General features: G+C 40.5%; 1 protein-coding gene across 2 annotated transcripts in view; it reads left to right on the forward strand.

Annotated features, from left to right (window-relative positions):
- The first annotated feature begins 837 nt into the window (after positions 1–837).
- Positions 838–23120, forward strand: part of si:rp71-79p20.2 (zinc finger protein 704) — a 38421-nt gene continuing 16138 nt past the window's right edge. Inside the window, exons 1-3 of one of the 2 annotated variants that reach the window (XM_039604639.1) lie at positions 838–1347; positions 4031–4266; positions 22350–22450. In XM_039604639.1, coding sequence (XP_039460573.1) covers positions 1078–1347; positions 4031–4266; positions 22350–22450 — 607 coding nt within the window. In that variant the 5' untranslated portion in view covers positions 838–1077. The remainder of the gene's footprint in view (positions 1348–4030; positions 4267–22349; positions 22451–23120) is intronic. The other variant, XM_039604640.1, reaches the window with a different exon arrangement.

Here is a 23120-nt window from a genome sequence, read left to right on the forward strand (position 1 = left end):
TTCCTGCTCTGTAGCGGCCTCTCATTTGAAAGTCCAGCTTGGAATAAAATGCTTTTTTTATGTGAGAAATTAAGCAATACAGCAGGAGCAGCTGGGAGGTGTACTGTATCGTTCAATAACAAGAGCTATGCTAAATGAAGAAAGGTTGCTGAAGTATTTTTTTTCTTTCTGACCACACTCAAAAGGCATTTTATGAAAAGGAAGTAGACACATGGACGACATATAAAAATAGAGGAATCTGTGAAATATGACCTGAAACCACTCGTGCAATACAGTGCAAGTCAAGCTTACGCAGATTTGAATTAATCACCATAAAGCTGTACCTTGCTTTTGCAAATGACCTTATTTACTGCAGTGAGTTGCAGTGTTTCATGCTACTGTGTCCAAAATGCTAACTTTTGAATATGATTAGCACACATTTCCCCAATAATGCAGGACCTGTCACTTATAAGGAGAAAGCAGTGTATGCATTTTTTCTATAATAACTCGTCTACAATGAGTAGTTCAGGTTAAACAGTTTGCAGTTCGCTAAAGTGCCATTTGAATTGCAAAATTATAAATGCGCAGTTAGCCACCGAGGCCTGCACGCTGTTTTTCCTGTACTCTGTCGACCTCGCCTCCCTCGCAGACCGGCTCAGCGTCGACAGACACCGGCCGGTAAACTGACAACACGCCCCTCTCTCTCTCGCTTCCACCCACAGTACTTGGCTTCGAAAAAAACTGTTATTGACAGAGTGAAACTAGCCAATCACCTGCAGCTTTGCGGTGGACGCGTGCCAGAATGTAATGTTTATATATGCAGAGCACCAATAGGAGCGAAGCAGAGGGGGCGTGGCAGCCATTTGGAGGAAAGAGGCAAAACAATCTTTTATCCTCCTGACCGGGCGGCTTTTTGGGGTAGCGGCGGCGGTGGCGGCAGTGGTGGAAAACTTTACATGTAGGCTAGAATATAAGTAAAGACACAGACAGTTCCCATCAACTTGCGACAATCCTAATAAATGTATCTGACTCCAGCAATTTGCACTAAAATTTCTAGAAAGCTGGTTTTCTTTCTCCTTCTGCTCGCCTTGTCTGAATATGGAGTCCAAATATATTGTGGAGAAGTCGTCGGTTGGGACAGGAGTTGGCGGTGCGGACTTTAACTGTCGGACCGGCCGCTCGGTGCTCCGCGACACCCGGGTCCCTTCGGTGGAAAAAAACGGTTCCATGTCGGCGTACACAAACGGGGCCGTGCCGTACAAAAACGTAATGGACGGCGGTTCGGCGGCGGAGATTAAAAGCGAGAGGATCCATCTAAAAGGGAACGGGTTGTCTCTGGGTGGTCGGCTGTTGCACGACGTGGAAAAAGTAAGTGCAGTTGAGATGTTTTACGCGTGTGCTCACGACTCCATTAGCCGGTAAAGTCCCTTCATATACCCGAGTTACCGCTCAAGATAATATCGCCCATGTAACGTCAGCATGTCTGCAAGCTGTGTGACTTTAAAGTTTTGACATTTTACGCCGTTTTCATGTGCTTTTATTACGTTTTAAAGGTTGGGACTGTCAGGCTTATACGTCACTACTGTGTCGTTATTTTTAAATATTTTTAAATAACTTTTAAGCGCCCGTTATTTCAATTCCTGCCCGTACCTATCATTATTAACTCCATCGTACTGTAACCGCTTTTAATGGCGGCTCACTCTTTGCAAAGTTTACAGAAAAGGGGGCAGGGACTTCAAACTACAAGCCCAACCCCCTCCCCCATAACTTAAGGGTGAAGCTACAGTTTGGGCTTCCTGGCGACATGGGAAGGCCCGACTCTAGCTACACATACGCCACGGACTTAACAGTAAAGACACGTGATATATTGTTGTTGTTGTTGTTGTTTGCATCGGCCTTGTACTTGCATTGTGTCTGCCTGTATTTAATTTGTGAGCCTTTATGCAGACAGCAAATAAATCTCATAATAAATATGCCAATTACTCACGATATTAAAACCACGACATCAAATTATCAAAATTATCTCCTCACAATGCAACACTGCTGGGAAATACTGGGTCCTGCCATTCATATGAATGCGGCTCTGACACTTGTTGCCAGCTGGAGCATTTTTGCAGACCAAGCACACCCCTTAACAGCATGGGCTGCAACAGCCTCTCCTTAGCAGTATAGTGCACCCTGCTACCAAATTCCCAAGATCCCAATCTGATTGCCCCAGCAGAACAAGCCAGAGCCACAGGAGCCCCACCCCACAACCCACAAAACCCAATGGATACTCTGCAAGCATCCCAGTGGCAGACACCATAGGACAATCCCAGAGGTCTGGTGTCCGTGGCCATGCCCTTATTTCTGTCACCTCAGATTTAAAAACTGAAGTTTTTCTGCTTTTCTTTTCACATGTGAAAGTGAATTGGCAGTCTTTAAGTTAAGGACTGCCAAAGTATATTTGTAACATTTTATAAAGTTGGTGGTTAATCAGTTATATATAACACAATGAGGCATATAGTTACTTTTACATTGTTCATGCTAGTTATTTTCATATATTATCATGTAATATTCAATAGAGTTTCCATTTGCATCACAGAATACACAAAACTGGACATTGGACCTGGCAGTTATATGTATTTAGCAGATTTACACAGCTACTTTTCTAGATTTGTGTTGTTTTGTAATGTAGGTGGCAGGAACAGAAATGATAACCGTATTCTAACCCAGGATTGCTTCTGATCTGGTTGGTTCAGCAGCGTTCATGTCCAGTGGAGAGGACAATAACCTTGGGTTTATTAAGTGAGAGGAAGGAAAAATTAAAGAAGTTGCTTTTTAAGGCAAATGGTTACACTAAAAAAACACCATACCCTGGCTTGTACCCATACATATATATAAAATCAGAGAAAAACCAGTAATCTTATGCTCAGTTAAAAAAGAACTAGGGCTGCCACGATTAGTCGACTAGTCACTATTAAAATCGTCGACGACTAATTTAATAGTCGACGCGTCGTTTGAAGCTTTGTAAGATCCCAAAAGGCGCAGGAATAAGTAGTAGTATTTAAGAGTGTAATAACGGACTGAAACAGAAGATGGCAGCACTGCATGTACAAGGATGCCAGCTGCCGTTAAACCCCGAAGAAGAAGAAACTGTGTCCCAGAATTCATAGTGCGGCCCAGCGCAGTTGTCAACAATGGCGGCAGCTAGTTAGTTTTAATGTTACTCTTATTATTCTTTCTGGGTCACAAAATAAACGTTTAACATATTTTCAGGTGAGAATGTAGCTGTGTAAACCTCAAATATTTGCTCAGTCTATCAAGACACCACATATTTTCAAAAGCGCTCCGACATTTTCGGAGACGTCTTTTACCCACCAGCTCGATAGCGAGCCGGGTTCTAGGCTCATTAGAGTCGGTGAGAACACCGGACTCCCGCAAATCGTTTTCAAACTCACCGCCGTCTTTTCGCTACTCAGGTTAAACATGTAATATAAGTCACTTAGATAACTTAAAAATGTTATTGTTTGTTTTTTTTTTTTTTAGTATTTTATTTGTTCCTGAGTAAATTGGTTTGGCTGAGAAATAAAGTTATAGTTTTTGCACAGATGAATAAAAGTCAAGCAGACAACTGATTATCAGAAGTGTGAGATGCTCGAGAATATACTCCGGTGTCCTGTTATATTTTAGATAGTAAGGAGCAGACGGCTGAGTTTATTAAACTTCACTGAAACAATCTGCAAATTTCATTAAAAGTGTAATAAACTATCATCTTGTCTTTATTTTTAGTTAGCACATACCTTAAACACTTCAAGCTGTAAGCTAATGATAGTTATATAAGAGCAGACGCATGCTGGTGCAATAAGCTGTACATTTTACGTCCAATGGATGCATGATCTGATTAGTCGACTAATCGCAAAAATAATCGGTGACTAGTCGACTATCAAAATAATCGTTTGTGGCAGCCCTAATAAGAACTTAATGGTATTGCTAGGCTTAATGTTTTTAATCGAGGCTTGATTGTAACAGAGATAAACTGACTGTAATTTTTTCTTGCTACATTTTCTAGAATGGCCCGTTGGACCAAAAAGACACAGGTTCCATGGGGATCCTGAAAAGGGCAAGCCCCACTCACTGCCTAGGTGTAAACGGGCAGTTGCCAGGTGGCTTTATGCATTTGGACATCAGAAACCCTGGGAAACAGCCAGAGCCGACCAGCAACTTCAGAGCAGCGCAAGGGCAGATCCTACCACAGACAGAGAGACATTCCCTCTCATCATCCCACATCCCTGTCCCCAGAAACAGGTATGGAGAGGCTGATGTCATCTATAGTCATGAACACTTGGTGAATCTTTGGTTTTCTTTTCTCTAGTGTTCCTTGTTGCATGAAAGAACTTCAAGAAATTTAGTCATTTGATGTGTTTCCCACTTTTATCTTTGCATCCATTCACAAGCTTGGGCATGTGTGAATAGATTGTAGCTATAGATTTATGCAGCACATTGTAAACAATCAAACCAGATTTTGTGCTCTTGCGTCTATTAAGCCCCCATCCCACTACTAATTTGGTACTGAATATGTGGTGATAAAAGTGTTGCAGGCAGTTTTCATGCACAGCTCTGGACTTCTGTTCCTTACCAATGCTTCGACATCTGGCTAAAACTGTACAGTGGTTCGGGCATGAATGGTGTGGGGGCGTGCTGGTTAACTGACCGCATGTTTGGTATTTCATCCAGAATGGTTTCGAAACTCGTCTTAAAAGAGCCAAAGCTTTATGAGGACCAGGATTGCTCAAGCGCTTGACCAAGTGAAAAGGAGACTGCATGAAATAGTCACAGTGCATTTCGCTGATAACTCCATTATCTAGATTTCGGAAAGTTTTTTTTACGACTCACATGTCTAAGTGTATTGATTGTACCTAAGCTCAATGCCATCTTTGTTGACCTTCTCTTGACAGGCTAGTGAATATATCAGCGTGATGTGTTCACTGTATGTCAGGCAGTAAAATGCACCTTTGGTGTGTGTGCGAGTGAATGTATTTTATTAGATGTTTCATGTGCATTGCAGTTTGCTTTTCCTCCAGTTGTTTCACATTATTTTCACACAGAGACACATGAATATTCCTGCCCAGGGCCTTCTGTGATTGGTCTTCGTTAAACATACATGCATACAGTTTCCTAAGGGTAGGCAGAACGTGCACCCTGGGACAAGCCTACTGCACTAAAGTGATTATGTAACAGTTAAAGTGGACTGGGAGAGGCTGTAGGTGGTGCCTAAGAGCATTTTCCTTCTTTTTATACAACTGTTGGGATTACTGTCCGTGTCCAAAAACTGTTTGCCTGTCAGACTGCACTTTCACACTGAAATACCTGTTAGCTGTATAAAAACAGAGCAGCTTCTTGTTGAATATGTTTATATGCAAATGTCACAGTTCTTTAAGAGGTTCTGTATGATAATTTCTGCAAATGTAATAACATTCATCGTTACAAATAGTAAGCAGGCATTGTTTTTGTATGGGTCTGGGGGTTTGCACACTGCATGTTTACTCTTTTCCTTCCTTCTCTCATCATCACATGAATTTCACGTGCTGCTGGTCATGTATGATGTGAGGGAGTGTCTCCTGGGAGCATGCAAGACTGAGCGTGTGTTAAAAACCAGGGTTATAGTGTTACACACAGACAAAATGGCTCTTTTTTCTTTTCTTCTTCTTCTTTTTTTTTTTTTTACTGATCTGTCCAGTTTAGAAACATTTATGTTTCTTTTCATCTCCACAAGGCACAAGAACACAGTCTGGGTTGACACTATGCAGTGGCTAAAAGAGGTTGCATAACATTATATAACTGCGCAGTGATATTAGCGAGGCCTCTTTGTTGCTCCATTGACCTTTCGGAGTAACTTCTAGTCTCTACTCTGCTCCAACTGGTTTTGCTGGTGATAGAATCTCCTTTCTCTCTCTCCATGAAATTGTTTACCTAGTCATTATTCATATTTGGATTTAAACTAGGTCTGTGATTGATTCATTAGTTGTTTGCTCTATAAAACATAAGAAAGTATTGAAGCTTGATCTTCCAGCTCTCAAGGTAATATTGGTAATATGAGATTATCAATATTTTTTTGTTTGGTAGCTAATAAATCTGTCTCTACGTAAAAAGAATTTTGTACTGAGTCTAGTAGGAGAGCTCATAATGCTTGCTTAATTTTCTTGGCTCATCTCAGCTCTCTCTGTTTCCCAGATGTGCATGCATGTGGTATTCATCACAAATTATAAGAGCACTTTAAAAGGGAACTCTTATTGCCACACAAACCCACTCACAGTAATTTGGTTTTGACAAATCTGGCTTTGACTTTCACAAAGTAACAGCACTGCGCTGCAGTGTAAGGTACCTATTTTTTCTGCTAGTGTTGGCCACATTTGGAAAGTGGTAGTTGTCTATGTGGGTGTAACCCCCAGTGCATTTGTAGCACTCTTTGCCCTGCGTTAGATTATGTCAACAAAACTATTTATTTTCATTGGTTCTCCACTGACTTGGGTAATACCTTCAGTGTGGGACAGGATTAACTGCGTTTAAAAAGAACTTACTTTAAAGATGTCACTCAGTCCTCTGTGTGTTTTATATTAACTGCTTTGTCAGTTGCATATTGTTTCTTCCATACAACTTGGTACTTTTACACCTTGTCTTGTTATTTTGCAAATGCTGCAAAGTAGGTCACTATTCCTTAGACAAGCCTGGACAAAGATCTTGCAGGAAGGAAGAAGAAGAATCAGCACATTTACTTGGGCACAAATGGTTATAGTCATCTAAACATAGTCAAACTGCAGCACATTTTTAAACATTCCCACCTGTCTTGTCAGCTGCGGTCTTAGTGTGTGTGTCTCCTTTTAACTCTCTTTTTTATGTTCTCTCTGCGAAGTCTCCCTTTCACCCACATCCTAAGTAGACCACGTCAACCTGTCAGTAGTCATCAGTGTCAGATCTAGTACCCCGATAACAGAACAAAGACCAGTTTGAATGAACATTAAAAGAGCTCTAAGAAGTGAAGGGGGCGGGGCTGTTTTGTTGTGATGTGAAAAGCTTTTCTCTTATCTGTCCTTGGTCAGGTACACCGTTACCACACTAGGGTAACATGAATAGAAAACATAGAATCAGCAAAAACAAGACACCAGGAGGGAAAAACACAGGTCTGTTTTTATCATAATTACTGACCGGCCTCTGACTCAGTCTGTATAAGAATCACCAGCAGGTTTTAGGTCTGGCGAGCAGGCAGAATGTAGTTCATCACCTCTCCATCCCCCTTCATCCACCTCATTACCAATCCACTTCTCCCAAAGGAGACATTACTGGCGATTGTTGAAGGTCAGAGTCAGAGGAACATCTGACCCACCCCCACTGTAGTGTGGGGATGTCTAACCCACATTCAGGGTGCTGACATTTTGTCCTGATTGAGGTAGATATAGTTGCATAGTTGCCTTGGAATGACACTTTAGGGTTTCCAGATTAGAGATTAAAAAAAATTAATGTGAGTGTTAAAGTGAGGAAAATTACGACAGTTATCAGTATTATTGCAGTGCTGTTAAAACACATAAAAAATACACATTACACATGCAGCAACAGGACAACATGCAACGTTTTTACAAGAGTAGGTTACAAAGATTGCCAGCAATATAAACTGAAGCTATGTGCTAACAAGTCAGACTGGCAGACTGTCATATTTCCCATTTTTTAGCCACCTGAAAAGTAACTTTGATTCTTTCTGAATAGTGGGAAGTACTTGTGAATGGATTTCCTTTCTGGATATTTTGCAGACAGGGTGGCAATGTTTAATCAAGTCTTTCTCAGCACTATGCTGAAAAATGAAATACGACCACACTTAAGAGTCAGTCCTGCTATTAAAAAGCTAAAAAAAAATATCTGCCCTGTCTTCTGTCAAACAAACTCGCTGCATCTGTTGCTAAATTTGGTTTATGCTGAATAGTACTGTTGTTATTTTTTAAAATGTGGCAATCAAACATAATTTCATTTATAATTAGGACTTTAAATGGTAATTGTGTGTTAAAAATGTGTTTTTTTTTCATAAAATCAATGTCTGCAAAATCCCTTCTGAATTAGAAGGTACATTTTCATCCTTGCTTGTAGCCTCCTTTCTTCTCTCCAGAGTACAAGAGGTTAAACCTCTTGCACTGACAGGCAGGGGTTAAAGGTCATCTTCAATGAATGGAGTCATGCAAGCGGGGAGGGTCAGATCAGGACGCAAGCAGGCATCTGGAATGTCTGCTAGGTCAGCCTCAGGATCTGGGTTATGAGCTACATAGGTGATTTATAACCACAGAGGATTGTAGCAGACAGCTTATCATCTAACTATGCAGCTTTACTGTCTACTGACTTGGAGGGGCACCGAGGAATGAGGATCTAGTATCAAAGTAAAAGGTTTTCAGGGTGCACCTTTGTGGCTGGCTCTGAATCACTCCTTCTTTAATACTAATAAGGGTCTCTGGAAGAAGCGCAAACTAATGGGGGAAATCTGCACCGTGTGTGTATGTGTACAGAGCTCTAATGAGACATTAATCATCTCCTGATATGCGGTGAAGAAGAGAGGCAAAATTTCATTTCAGTTTCATAAGTGAGGAGGAGCGTAGGAGGCGTGCAGGAATGTTTTCTGCAAACAGCGCTCTGTTGCAAAAATACTGCTCTCTATATTATGTGTCGGATACATGTTCAGTTAAAAGGCCTCGACTGCTTTTTCGTGTTCGGTAGTGTATATGTCGGTTTTTATAATGTACATCTGTCCTCGGGCAGGATGCCTTAAGGACAGGGAAAGAAATGCTTATCACGAGGGAAGGAAACTCTCATTGCGCAGCTCTGGCAAGGCTGCAGAAAAATGCTTTATCGCTTGCTCACACACACTAATAGATGCTTACATAACGCCTCCTGTTCTGCCTCAGCAACGTTTAAAGATTCCAAAGTCAACTATCTCTCCTTCTCCTCAGTCAGTCTCTCTGTCCTTCTGCCCAATTCTTTATACCAACCACCAGCTGTGCAATCCCCTCCTACCCACCGACAACTGCCACCTTTCTCTTTCCTGTGTGTCATTATATCCTTCCCTTAACTTTGCTTTATCTAAACAACTGTTATCATTCCCTCAATATCCTTCCCTGTTGAGTCATTGACTTTCTCTGTTGCAGTGTTGGGAAGGTTACTTTTGAAGTTTTACAGATTATTTATCATTCTGTTAATTTTTTCAGAGATAAATCCTTTAATTTTCTTTTATGTTAATTCTGTTTTACTGATTCCAGCTTTATTTTTGATGAATTGAGAGCATCTACAATTTTTCTGGGTCCAAAACTCCGTCCGCTTCAGGTCCCAAAGTCAAACGAACACTGAGAGTTAAAACCATATCAAGCATAAGATTTGTTGCAACTGTTATCTGGTGGTTAGGGCAAATCCTATCAACTCTTACTCAGGTGCAGCCATACTTTTGATCATTTAGACCTCTGCATCGTCAGTGTCTGCTAAAAAGTTAGCAGCCAAAATGCAATGCGCGCTTTCAAAAGATAAAAATCTCTATCAAGCAGGCTTGATGGCATCAAATTTATATCGTTATCGTCGTATCGCTATAGGTATATACGTTTATATCGCCCACCCTAGTCATTCTGTTAAGACATAAATCTTTTATGTTAGTTTTTATTCCAGCTTTATTAAGACATCTACAATTTTTTGCCATACAAGCATAAGGTTTGTCGCAACTGTTATCGTTCCTATCAACTCTTACTCAGGTGCAGCCATACTTTTGATCATTTAGACCTCTGCATCGTAGTGTCTATGTGGCCCACACTCCTTGCACATAGACTCCCAGCAGTTCAAATTGACAGAGAAGAGTGTAAAGCAAAAACAAATCATCTGCAGGCTGGAGAGAGGTAGTTTCTGCTGGAAAAAACAAAAAACGCTTTAGTCTGTACAATAACATCAGAGGCCTTTCCTTATTTTGGTTGGAATTTGAAGCACTGAAAGACATTCTTGTCCCAAGACATGGCCACCTGCCTTGACGCGGTCAGCTGGTTACTCGCATGACAGACTCGGGTTGGTTCAAGTATTGCATTTTGACATGCGGGCAGAATCAGAAACAAAATGCAAGAATGAACACTGCATGTAGAGACAGGTTCTTGAATGCGTTGTTGCACTGATGTTTGTCCCAGGCCTTTGCTCACCCGCGTGATTTGCAAAAGGGCCAATAGAAAATGCAACAAAAAAGAATAACTTTTGTATTCTCACAGAAGCGTTACATGGGACATAATGTATTTGGATGCGACCCAATATTTTTATATGTAACTAATTTATTTACTTGTTTCCCCCCGTAATTGCAACAGATTACAGTTACTGGTATGTGCCCATACTGAAGCACTGTTTGGTCTGCATTTGCTGTTGGCTGTGAAAGAAAATGATGGAGTGATTTTCTAAGTTGTTATTGGTGTCTAAATGTAAAAAAATAAAATAAAATAAAATATGATTTTAGCCCATTGTTTTGTTGTTATTAGGCAGCATCATGGGATTATAATGTATCCATCAGCTTATATGGACAATTGGATCCTTTTGTAATGTGCTGTAGATTGATAAAGTTTTTTTTTATCATGTTGCTAGGTGGTTGCCAGGCAACCTGATGCCATAATATATCATAAATAATTGGAGTTTTTCCAAGAAAAGTTTGGTGTTATTATAGGTAAATAAAAATGAGGTTATAGGTGTGATTTCTAGGCAACATGATGATTACGTAATATCTGACATAGATAACAACCTCCAGGGATGTAAGATGCACTTGGTCATGCAACTCCTGATGGCGTAGGAGGAATTAACAGATAAAGAAACAAACACAGACAGTCAGAGATACCGAATCAAGTCAAACTCTCATTTGTTTTCTCTTTTTGTGCAGTTTGTTTTTGTAGATGTGAATACACAGTCGGATATGGACCAAAACAGTTTTACTAAAATTCTTTGGACAAGGTGGTCTCAGTCTGGTTTCAGACAAACTCCAGAGAGGGTTGTTTATGATCCGACCTCAATCTGACTCAGTTAACAGGTATATGCTGCAAGTTTTTTGAGCTAGCAGAGCACTACTGATTGTGTATCGTACAAAACCTGCACAATATTACCAGGTAAATACGAATGTTAAGAGTAAATTCTTCATGTTATCCACTTGTCCAGACCACAGCACCTTCCTCTCGTATTTACTTTGGTTGCTCCCTCCCCTCACATATCTGGCCAGTAAGCGTACCAAACATTCTCACGTGGTTTGTAGTGCCACATTTTGGATCGCTTGCAGTTCGCTTGGCGTTTTCTCTCTGTGAAAAGAAACCAAACCATGGAAAAGTTTATCAACTCATGAGCTGATTCTTCCCCAGAGGAAATGATGTATAAGTGTGAAAAGACCCTTAATAACGTAAGTGGTAAATGGACTGGTTCTTATGTAGCGCTTTTCTACTCTACCTGAGCTACTCTGCCAAAGCTCTTGACACAACTTGCCTCATTTACCCATTCATACAAGCACTTTTTTCTGTGCTTTTTCCATTTAAGTTGTTTCTATCTAGCGTTCACAAACATTTATTCTCTGATGGATGTGTCTGAGAGCAACTTGGAGCTAGTATCTTTCCCAAGGATATTTGGCATGCAGACCAGGGATCAAACCACCAACCATAGCATTTAGCAATTGACCTGCTCTACCTCCTGAGCTACAGCCACCACCAATTTAATCATTGTCATTCCCCAGCACTGTCTCCTGCTGGGGAATAATAATAATAATAATAATGATAATAATGATGATAATAATAATAATAATAATAATAATAATAATAATAAAAGTACCTTAAAGATAATCATAGAAAGATGTATGAGTCAAGTTATGTGAGGTTTATAAAGTTGCCTTGCTACTGAATTTGATTTTCATTCTATACATAGTTTTTGGAGTCTGAACAATACTGAGGCTTTCTGAAAAGTTTATTTCAGACTCCCATTTAAAAAAAGGGGAGAAAAAAAAAGAAAAAGCATGACAAAACAATTTTTCCCCTTCATTTTTTTTTCATTCATAAGGTGTGGAAACGATGGCACGCTCATCACTGGAATTTTCACATTGTTTTTGTTGGCATTGAAGTTGCAGATTTGCAGACTCAAAAACTAAGGAGTGATTTTGGGTAGAAAATGAGTTTACTGATGTGCAAGGTTAAAAGTTTTTTTTTTTTTTTCTTTTCTCCAAAGCATATCATCTGACAGTATTATATATTTTAAATTGTAAAAATCCAATGACAAAGCTAATTATGCCAATTTTACTGCTCCTTCCTGTGAAAGATAGATTGGCACAACACAGCAGGAAAATGAAAATGTTCTGAGTATGCCGCGTAATGCTTCAGTGCATTTGCAAATGGCATCCAAAACCAGCTCCATGATGGCTGACAGCAAGCCACATTCATGGGTTTTCCTTTCCCTTGTTTCAAATCACAACACTTATAAATACACACACAACTCTATCGACGTCATCTCGTTCTGCTGACAACAAGGAGTGAAATTCAGACAGTACTGCAAACTTTAAAGTTTGATGGACTCTTACTACGTACTTTCCCCTGTGCAGAGCCGAGTGTCTTATATTTGTTTAAATTACTGATAATGATTTTTGGGTTTGGTGATGTCACTGCTGATAACAGTTAACAGGAAATAAAAATCATTGTAAAAAATCCATATGTTGGTTGATATTCTTTCTTTTAGCTTACCTGGTGCAAACCTTGTGGTACTTCTGTATTAGCACCCACACACACCCCGCTTCCTTTTCCTTGGCAGGATGCTTATTTAACCTTTCTTTATCTGTTTAACTAAAATGGTGTGTCCTTGTGATGCTTTTTCTTGATGGCTTTTGGCCATTACTGAACTTATTATGTAGAAATTTCTGCTCTGTCAGACAAATTTCCTCTTCTTTTTTCCTGTCTCTTCTTTGTTACACTGTGGCTATCTGCATCTCAGTTTGGTAGTATGCAGGACATGGGAAAAGCTTATTTCTGGCAGTGTCCTGAAAAACGTCAGGTGAACATGATCTCACTTGTAGTAAACGACTTTGACAGCCCCGTCTTTTGGTTTAGTCAAAAATTCAGTTGTACTGAGCTACTGGCATTTCAGTCGTTTTTGTGTTGGCACAGACTTCTCAAAGTGCCAGGAACTGCAAGGGATTCAATACATCAAAATGGGAAGAAAATACCTGGAAGCACTGCATAGACTGTAAATCTTCTCTTCAAAATAATTTTCAAAGATTAGGGCTTAGATAAACAGATTATAAAAGCTACCACACCCAGACTCCAAAAAACCAGTGGGCCCAGATCCTCACAAGCTTCTAGAAACCCCCTACGCTTTGTGTGTATCCTTAAGTGTGTGTAGACATGTGCATCCTGAACAAAAGAACTACAGTATACGGGCTTTGATAATCACTTATCCTCATGCTGGTGGACAAGATGAGCAGTCAAGCAACATGTGAACAGATGTGTTTTCCTTTTTCACCCCCCTATTTTTCTCTTCATCTCATCAACACGCACAGACGTGTACACACACACACACACACACACACACACACACACACACACACACACACACACACACACACACACACACACACACACACACACACACACACACACACACACACACACACACACACACACACAATCGCTTTCATTCTGTAGCCACAGTGAGGTAGTCAGGTTTCATTTAACACCGATCTGCCAGTAAGGCTGTTGTCCTCTCACCTCCTGGTTATTGCTTCATGCGTCACACTGTTTGCTCTCCCCTGCTAAGCTATTCAGCAATATTTACACATAAGTCAGTTATATGCAAATTATAGATGACTCCATGATTTAGCCCCATGATACACATATGTTTCATGTGGCTAAATGGAAACATATGTTTCCATATTATTGCTTGATAAATGTATGTGTCTGGGTTGTGTGTAACAGAGAAATAGAAGGAAAAGAAGTGGAGCTCCTTTTGCTTTATGTGCACATTGTTTGCTTTTTCACCTGTTAACTTGGTATCTGTGCTCTCCACTTGATTGGATTGATTTTTTTTTCCACACACCCTTTTTTTTGTCTTTGAGCTAGCTAAATCTTATCAGTCCTATTGAAGAGAAAGCACTTCACACAGCCCATATTTCCAAGTTTTGCTTGTTTGTTTTATAACTACAATAGTATTTTGCTTCACTTGAATTTAAATTTAGTTGCTATTAATAACACATGAAGAGGGTTATAAGCATTTATTTATTTATTTATTTTAGCTGAGTACTCTCAGGAACACACTGGCTGGACTCCTGACTGCTGCCAAGATAATGTGGAGATTTCCGGCCTGTGGAGAGGCAGAAAGTAACCCCTCTTAATCTTAATGGAGTCCAACACCAACATGCCACTGCACAAAGCAGTGAGTGTGTGTGAAGCTGTTCAGTGAGGTGTAAAGTACAGCACCGATCACTTCCTGACTAATCTGTAGAACTTTCATAGCTGTCCCAAAGCACAGAAATACTGTGTGTGCATGTGCATGTGTGTCCGAGCCGCAGAGCCTTGGATGAAAAAGATCTGAATGTCTGACAGAAAGACATCTTGCTTGCACAAAGCATGACTTTCACTGGGCCAGAGCTCCATCGGGGCAAGTTCACCCATCTGTTTGTTTGTCTGTGTGAGAGAACGAGCCTGTCCTAGTCTGACCAACCACCAACCACTCGGCCTATCCTTATTGGAAAATGCATAACTCTCAGAGGAGAACCAGCATTTGCATTCAGCTAGTCATCCTCCTCATCATATTACATCCAACATTCATTTTGCAGTAAGCTGATAAATGTTTAAAAACCCCCAAAACAAAACAGAAAAACCTAGCAGGTTGGACCAGCAGTGAGGTTTAATACTATTTCAATAATCTGTGACAGTTTCATCATCATCACCATCATCTCTCTAGTGTTTCCATGATGTGCTCTTATTGCTTCCATTTATCTTATTAACTATTCCATTCTTGACGTGGCAGAGTGATAAAGGGACCATTTTCCTTACCTTATTCCCAATACTGTCATAAGGCCAGAAGCTCCACAGGGAGGCTTAAATTACTAAAAGATATGGTTTATGGCATTTTCCTCTATATTAGTCACTATCCGGTGCAGTTTGGCAGGATTAGTGAGGAGCGGAGAGTAGGATGATATTCAGTGGAGATCTGGGTTGAGTAAAAAAAAATTTTTTTTTTTTTTTTTGTTGTGATCGTACATTTACCACGGAATTGTGGATTTTCTTGTACATTAAATCCACAAGTATTAGGTTTTTTTTGTGCATGCTTATCAGTCCACCACAAAACTGTGTCAAAGGTCATCCTTACACGACAAACATAACTCCTAACACATCTTTGCTTTTACTGCACAGTAAGCAAACAGGCTGTAGACAAACATTCAACTTAGAAGTCAGGTAATAGTTTTGCTTTTAACTCTTTGCTTCACATTCATTTTTGTTTTTTGTTTTGTTTTTTTAGAAATTTTTGCTAGAGTGCTTCTACTGATATGCTTCGTGTGACCCCTACCTTTTTTTTTAAGATAAAAAAAGATAGTGATCAGTTTATTTTACTGGCTGGAGTCTTTGTCTGTCTGACGGCGCCCTGCAGATATTTGGCTTTATAGGAGTAAGTAGAGCAGAGTGGCTTTGCAACAGCTTTGGTTTGCCTTTGCAAAACACAGGAAACCAAAGGCCTGCTCTGGCTTGTGATGGCAGACGGACAAATCTCAGGAGTAAGCAAGTGTAGGAGTGAGAAGTGAAGAATTTAAAACAAAATAAAATCATGACTTCTTCAGGAAGAGAACTTGACCGCTATTCAAAGCCTTTTCACCATTTACACAAAGTAGCATTTCTAGTATTTATTTATTATTTTGCCAGTTAATGTGAGTACATTGAGTGGCAGGGTGGTTTAAATTAGTTTGACACATACATGTGATATGCACTGATGACTACTTACTACATGTACTCAAATATAGATTCATATTTGTTTTGATAAGGAGTCGATGTTTTCAGGCAGAAAGGTCTTTTCTTGTTTAGTTCCTAGAGGAAAATAAAGGCACAGGCCAGAAGTGAATACCCCGCATTCCCCCTAGCAACAACATTGTTATTGGAGGGAACTAAGTTAATCTTGTTGTATATCATCAAATGACAGTGGGGAAGTTAAGGAAGGTACCTGAGAGACATTAACACTATTATAAAGATGTCTGACTGTGGATTTTTTATTTATTTATTTTTTATTTATTGATGAGGTGAGGTGAGGTTTAAAGTCAACCTTTCTTCACTCGGTGTCTGGTTGCATTGGACTGTGTTAAGCTCGCACTGTAAATCTGATCACCTACAATTACCCCATGCACAGTTTATGAGCATGGTATGCAGTCAGGCAGTGTGTCATGATCTACTTTGTCATCATCCTTTTAAGTGCTGTTGCTGAGTCAACATTTTCTCACTGAGGCATGTTCGTCACAAGCACCTGTGTGATCCTGAAATGGGATGTGCGGTTACTCGACACAAAATAACCATTATTCACTGAGGTTTGAATCAATGCGAGCTTGTAGTTCAGCTGAAATTCGTAGATACCATCCTCTGTGTTGTGTAGTTTATGACATCTTGAGTGAAACGCCACCGCCACAGAGGGAATCATGCCTTTTGCTCAACGTCTAGCCGGTATTATTTTGCCAGAACAAAGCTATCTGTTGTTTGTGCTTCTCCCTAAGGGCACAGATTGCATTCTAGGATCAAGAGAGAGAGAAAGAGAGGGCTTTTTGTCCCACCACTGAATAACCATCACACTCACAACCCACTTTAAAGAGACACGGCTCCTGTCTGACAGCCTCTCTCTCTCCGGGGGTTCAAAGCCTGGAGACTTACATAAGCAGCAACATGTGTATTGAATGGACAATAATGGCGGACTTAGGAATATACACACACATGCGTGGTTACATGCACAATGATAATCATACTTAATGCCTACCCACACATCTATATTTATATACTTCATATATTTTTACATTGTATTCATTCAGTTTATACAGTGCATAGTACCTTTACATAGAAGTGTAAAGCAGGAAGCCTAGAAAGAGGCAGAGTGGACACTAACACCAGCTTGTGTTGGGTCTGGGGTAGAGTGTTTAATGCTAATCATTACCATCTGTCTGCAGCAAAAATAGTGAGACAGAAAAAGATGAACAGAGGGCATTACGTAATACTGTGGAGTCAAGGCAAGATGATGAGGGGCAGAGAGAGTGTGGGATTGAGAGTAGTGGGTGTGGGTGTGGAAGGGGCAGCTGTCCGAGCTGCACCCCAGGCAAGAGGAACATCAACACAAGCCTGGTCTTTTCTAATAGCCTCTATTGTCTTAACGTTACCTCATTGTACAGAATATCCCAGTTAGATGACATTTTGCTGAATGTTCTTCATTTTTAGACAACAGTCCACATTTTCTGAAGGCAGCATTTACAACCCTCTTAGTCTGAAATAGACTGAAATCAAAAAGAAAGAAAACACCTATTACAGCAAGGGAGGAAAAAAGTATGTTAGCAACACAATTTGTGGCTTTGTGGCTGCCATCTATTTATCTGTCAGCCTCCTTCACAGAGTGTGTGCATGAGGATGACTAATGAAGGCCTAATTTTTAGAGATGAATTAACAAAAGGCTTTCCCTAAAGAAAACTATGTCTTTTGATCGGAGATGTTACCTCTATTTTTGGTGTGCATATCTCTCTACCCCATGTGCATTTGAATTTGTTTGTGTTCAGTAACGATACCTCATAAGAAAACATAGGAAAAACACCAGTCAGCATGTGCTGAATGTGTAGGGTTAGGTTCCATGATGACTCAAACAGAGAGGTGCTTCAAAGTTTATTTTATTCATGTAATTGTGATGCCGTGTTTGCTGTCTTTCTAACTGCCAATCACACGCAAGCCTCTGCCAATTTAAGGCACGTGCACCTGCTTTGAAAATGAGGAAGTCAGCACACATACAGTACATACAGGCACAAAAAAAGCTATCTGATGCCTGTTTTGGGGATCATGTTGAACACATGATCACATTGGACAGATAAGTACTATTTAAAACCTCCACCACCGGGGCTTAGGGGAAGATCAGAGATTATTGTTGGCAGTGTGTTGCTCTAGTGAAAACTGGACCTGTCATACTGAAGTGATACAACAAAACGATAAATATTACAAATACTGCCAAGTCCCTGTCACTCTGCCTTCCTCTTTTTTTGACCTTCTAAAACTGGAGTCAAGTGAGGCACAGTTTCTTTCTTGGTAAACAAGATACATCAATGTAGTCTCATTGACATGCAGGAGAAGCCCTAGATAAGAGGGGGATTGTTGGTAGTCAGTTTTTATAAAATGAGTATATTCTTTGGCAGACAGGTGAGATACATCAGTGGCATTACATGAAGAAGAAATAGCAGATAGAGAATCCTAAATAGAAATCTGTTTTACCCCTCTAAAGAGCAAATCCACAACAGGAATTTGTATAGATTTGTACAGTACTCTAATGGGAGACGTAGTTTTTATGTCAAAGTGAGAACCTAATATAAATGTATGGCCCTGTTCCAATTATTTGACAGAGGCTTCAAAATAACTGCCCAAAGGCATTACCAAGTAGTGAGACACTTCTAGAAGCACTTTGGATACACATGCAATTATCAGATTAGGTTGGGAAAAACTCAGATGAAAAGTGTACTTTAGAAAAGCCAATACAGTATGACAAATCTTCAGTCATATACACAGTGTATCGCTTTTTCAGTCATGTGTTGACCTGGATCTTAAGTGGGCTATCGTTCTATAAACCAGGCAGATCCTAGGGATTTTGACTGGAATGGTAACTAGAGCAGAGGTGATGTGTTAAATATAGTGGGGAGGCCCTGTCGTCTCCCCAACAACAGCACAGAGCCCACTATAGTACCGGCTGGTGGTGCCAAACAGTAACTCGGCAGCATCACATCAACACTGGCAGTATCAGAGTCCTCAAGTGTCCCCTTAGGAAACTTGGAAAACTACCATGTTTTCCACATCCACATAATAAAAAGTCAGCTGGAAAATCATCCCACGGAAACAGCCAGCTCTTGCCTGGCTTATTGCACTGCACATTAGGTGAAATGGTCATCTTTAAAACTTAACTGTTTTTGGCACACAATATACAAATATACACATCCCCCCCCTTTCCATAATCACACCTTGTTGTTCCTGCCTGCTTCTTGGCTTGGCTTTAAGTGGCAGTCTCTTTCTCTCCCTCTCCCTGTATGTGCCTGGGCCTGGCTTGTTGATTTTTAGCTGGTTGTGTTGTGCTGCTGCCAGAGGGGAGTGTTTTTGGCCCAGCCAAGGCCAATACAAGTTGAGGGAGGAAGGAAGGTAAGAGGCTGTGTGTGAGCGAGATTGAGTGAATGGTGTTGTTTCTGCATGTACTTAAGTGTGCCAAATGCTTCAACCAAACTAGACGCAAAACACACACACATGCAAGTACTGTAAAATAGAGTTAGAACTTCCCAATTGACGTATATTACCTGTCTCATAAAAGAGAGTTGTCAATGGCACTGCTTGTAAATTTAAGAGCTTCAATTGCAAATGATGTCATTATAGTTCAACAAATACCAAAGTTACCACATAGTATGTGCCTACACATGTTCGTCTGCATATGTGGGAGGGTGGAGGGCTGCTATGTTTATCATGTCACTATTAAATTTACTGCATGCCATAAATGCACCACGGATAGACTCAATGGTTCATGTAAACATCCTGATTGGGGGATTCGGAAACCAAAACCCCACCCTTCTCCTCTCCCAAATACATATACATATACCACACACAGACCAACTATGTTGACAGCAATCTCTGTTCTCCCTTTGCCTCACTCTGGGCACTAAATAAAGACATCCCCAGTTTAACTTGCTCCAAAATAAAGCCTCTCATAAGAAGATGCAGACAGATTTACGGCACATCAGTGCTGTTGCTCTTTCAGCTGTCATCCACTCGCACCATGTTTAAAGGCTCCTTAGTTATTTCACAGGCAGATGAGAAGTGAAAACAAGAGTAGCAGGCCGTGCTATTTAGTGTACAATATCTGCGTTAGAGTGAGCGACGAACAGGGAATGTTATCTGTCTAATCTGGTTTTATGATGGTAAAATGTGACAGCTGTCTGCTTCTAAGTTGATGTAAACATTGATATCAAAGTCGGTGTGATATCAGATTAGCTCTGCTGCTGTCAGCAAGAATAAAAGTCAATCAACAACTGGCCTTTTTAGAAAAGGTTTCTGAAGGAGGCCTTGACTGTTTTGTTTTTGTTTAATTAATGCACACTCACACACATTAAAAACTTGAATCAGATGCAATGAAACTGTGGTGGAGTTATCGCTGCTTTTTCTGTTAAGGAGGAAGGAAAACACTCAATGTCAGGAAATCAGGGTGGGTTGTAGGGATGGGTATTAATGAGTGCTGGGGTGTGCTGGAATGGGTGTGTCTATATCAATGTGTACAAGAGGGGAATATCAAAGTTTGAATGAGGCCATACATGAACTACAGGGATTGTTGTCCTCCCAGTTTGTGTTTGTTTTTCCAAATCTCTCTTGCTAAGGCCACACACCAGAAAACAGACATGCATGACTGTCAGTGGTATGCTATCAGAGTACCACACTATATGCAGGCCAAATGGAAGGTAACCAAGAGCCCTAGTGCACATTTTATAGACGGATTTTATTAAACGAGAGATGGAGGTAAATCAGTCCCTGGCTGACCCGAGTTATTGCTGAAAACAAGGCTAATGACTGCAATAGGACACAGCTAATCTTGTTATCTCTTTATCTCTTGTGTGTGTGTGTGTGTGTGTGTGGGTGTGTGTATGCACACCCTACTTCTGACCATGGCTTCTATTTTGGCAGTAGTTTGAATATTATAGAGTATATCCTGCCATTTTTCCAAATGTCTGCGTTGAATTCACAAACACACACAAGTTTTGGGATGCTGGAGAGTAAAACCAACAACTTTTGTGGGAGCACATTTGTGCTCAGACTGGCTGAAAGATTTCTCCGTATCTGGTACATTCCATTTTGATCTGTTTGCTTCCTATCCGACACATTCTCATCAGCGTGGGAGCTTAGGCACTTTTTAAAAAATTTTTCTGCGTCTGTAAAATGTTTTAGAGACTTCTCATTTGAAAATGTGTGTGAATGTGCGCAGATACACGTAGACTTGCTGTTTTAGAAGCGTACTTCTCTTGTTTGTTGATTCCAGCATGAAGTTTTGTGTGTGTGTGTGTGTGTGTGTGTGTGTGTGTACGCGCACCGAGAATTCAAGAGTGGATCTCTGCCAGGGCTTAGGGCTTGGCTGAGAAAATGCCTCAAACCAGTTTACTCTGGTTGTGTAGTGAAGAAGTCTGGGGCGGGACTAGAGCTCTTAAAGCTGCAGACTATTCTCTATGAGAATAGGAGTGTGTGTCTACTGTGTATAGCACAGATCGGTAAATTTGGATTTATATTTACTTACATAGCTGATTGGTATGGACACTGGTATGTCTTTGATAGGGCCTCTTTTTTTCAGGATCTTACATGAGAATTGAAATCTGTTTATGTGTGTGCAAATGTGAACAACTGTGTGGGGATGAATGCCTGGCCTGGCCTCAAATAGGTTTCCCCACATTTTGCTTTCAAGGACAGTAGAAGTCTTAAATAGAACCAACAGATATAATAAGTGTGTGTCTGAAGCAGATAAGGTTATTTGTCTTTGCAGGATCTTTTTTTTAACAAGAATGCCTTATGCCAAAACACACTGTTTAGGCTGTCTGTGCCTGTGTTTGTGAATGTTTTCTGGTGTCAGTTCAAGTGGGTAGTATGAATAAGATTTAAGATGAGGGTGGATTGCTTTGCATGGGGCGTTCTGAGAAGGAACTGAGCAAAAAGCATGGTTCTCCCCTCTAAGCGAGGTTGCACAAGCTGTGCAGAAACACACCACAAAACACTTTCACTCTAGAGGCATTGTCCCCGTGTTTGTATATATGCACACAAGCACATATTTGAACCCACACAATAGTAAGTTGTCTAAGATTTACTGTACATGAAATTACATATCTCTCTGTGCTCTGGCTACTTGTTGGACTTGTTTACCTCCTAATCTAAATTTCTTCTAACATCACAATTTGTATTTTGTGGCTGTATAGAGAATTGAATGTTTCTCTGGGGACAAGGTTAGACTGTTTTTTTCCTTAAATATTTTCCAATACTCTGAAAAACAGTCAAGACAAACCTGTTTTATAGAGCATGGGGTTAGTTAGACAAGAGTACCCTTTAAAACTACACCAGATATGTTTCTCGTGCTCAGTGTGCATTTTTGTTTTGCAGGAAGCCGTCAGGTCATGCCGATAAGGAGGTGATGGCTGCCACCGTCCTGACCTCACTGTCCACATCACCTTTGGTGCATTACCCTTCGTCTGCACCCACAGGTAACACCAATGGCTCGCCATCAGCTGCATTCATGCACCTACTGCTCCTTGAGTGCAAGCTGCTTTGTCACACACTGACTCATCCACTGTGTTTAACAAAATCAAGGACATTCACATTGTGTTGCTCGCTGGGGACGGTGCTCATCACAAATCACTTGATGTTAGTTTACCCTGACACAGACTGAGCTGCTGACTCGTTGATGTGTTAACATGTATTTATCCCAGAGAAGGGTCACGCAGTGTTATTAGCACTTTATTCCCTCATCTTTCCATGCATGTATGTTTACCCAAGCCCAGCACTTACTGCCAACTGTTTAGCCTTGACCATTTCACCACAGCTCCTTTTGCTGTTTCCAGTGTTGCTGTGGTTGCTATTACCATGCCAACCACCAGACGGTCAAAGTCCTGACAGCTTTTTAGCTCAGCGTTAAACCCGGGCTGCTGGTTTTTTGCTCTCAGGAAGAGCTCATATAGTTTTTATCTCTAAAGGCTAGAAGCACCCTGTTGACACTGCTGCACCATTTTGGACATAATAGAAATAAACCAAGAACGTAAGCTTTCATTTTAGAAATGGTCTGTGATGCAGTCATTAGATTAGATCAGAGGATGCTGTGGGTTTGTGATTGCAATGCTTGATGAAATGCTTATTTGACAAAATATTTCAGAAAGG

Source organism: Oreochromis aureus, linkage group 20 (genome assembly GCF_013358895.1).
Source record: "Oreochromis aureus strain Israel breed Guangdong linkage group 20, ZZ_aureus, whole genome shotgun sequence".
Taxonomy (NCBI): Eukaryota; Metazoa; Chordata; class Actinopteri; order Cichliformes; family Cichlidae; genus Oreochromis; species Oreochromis aureus.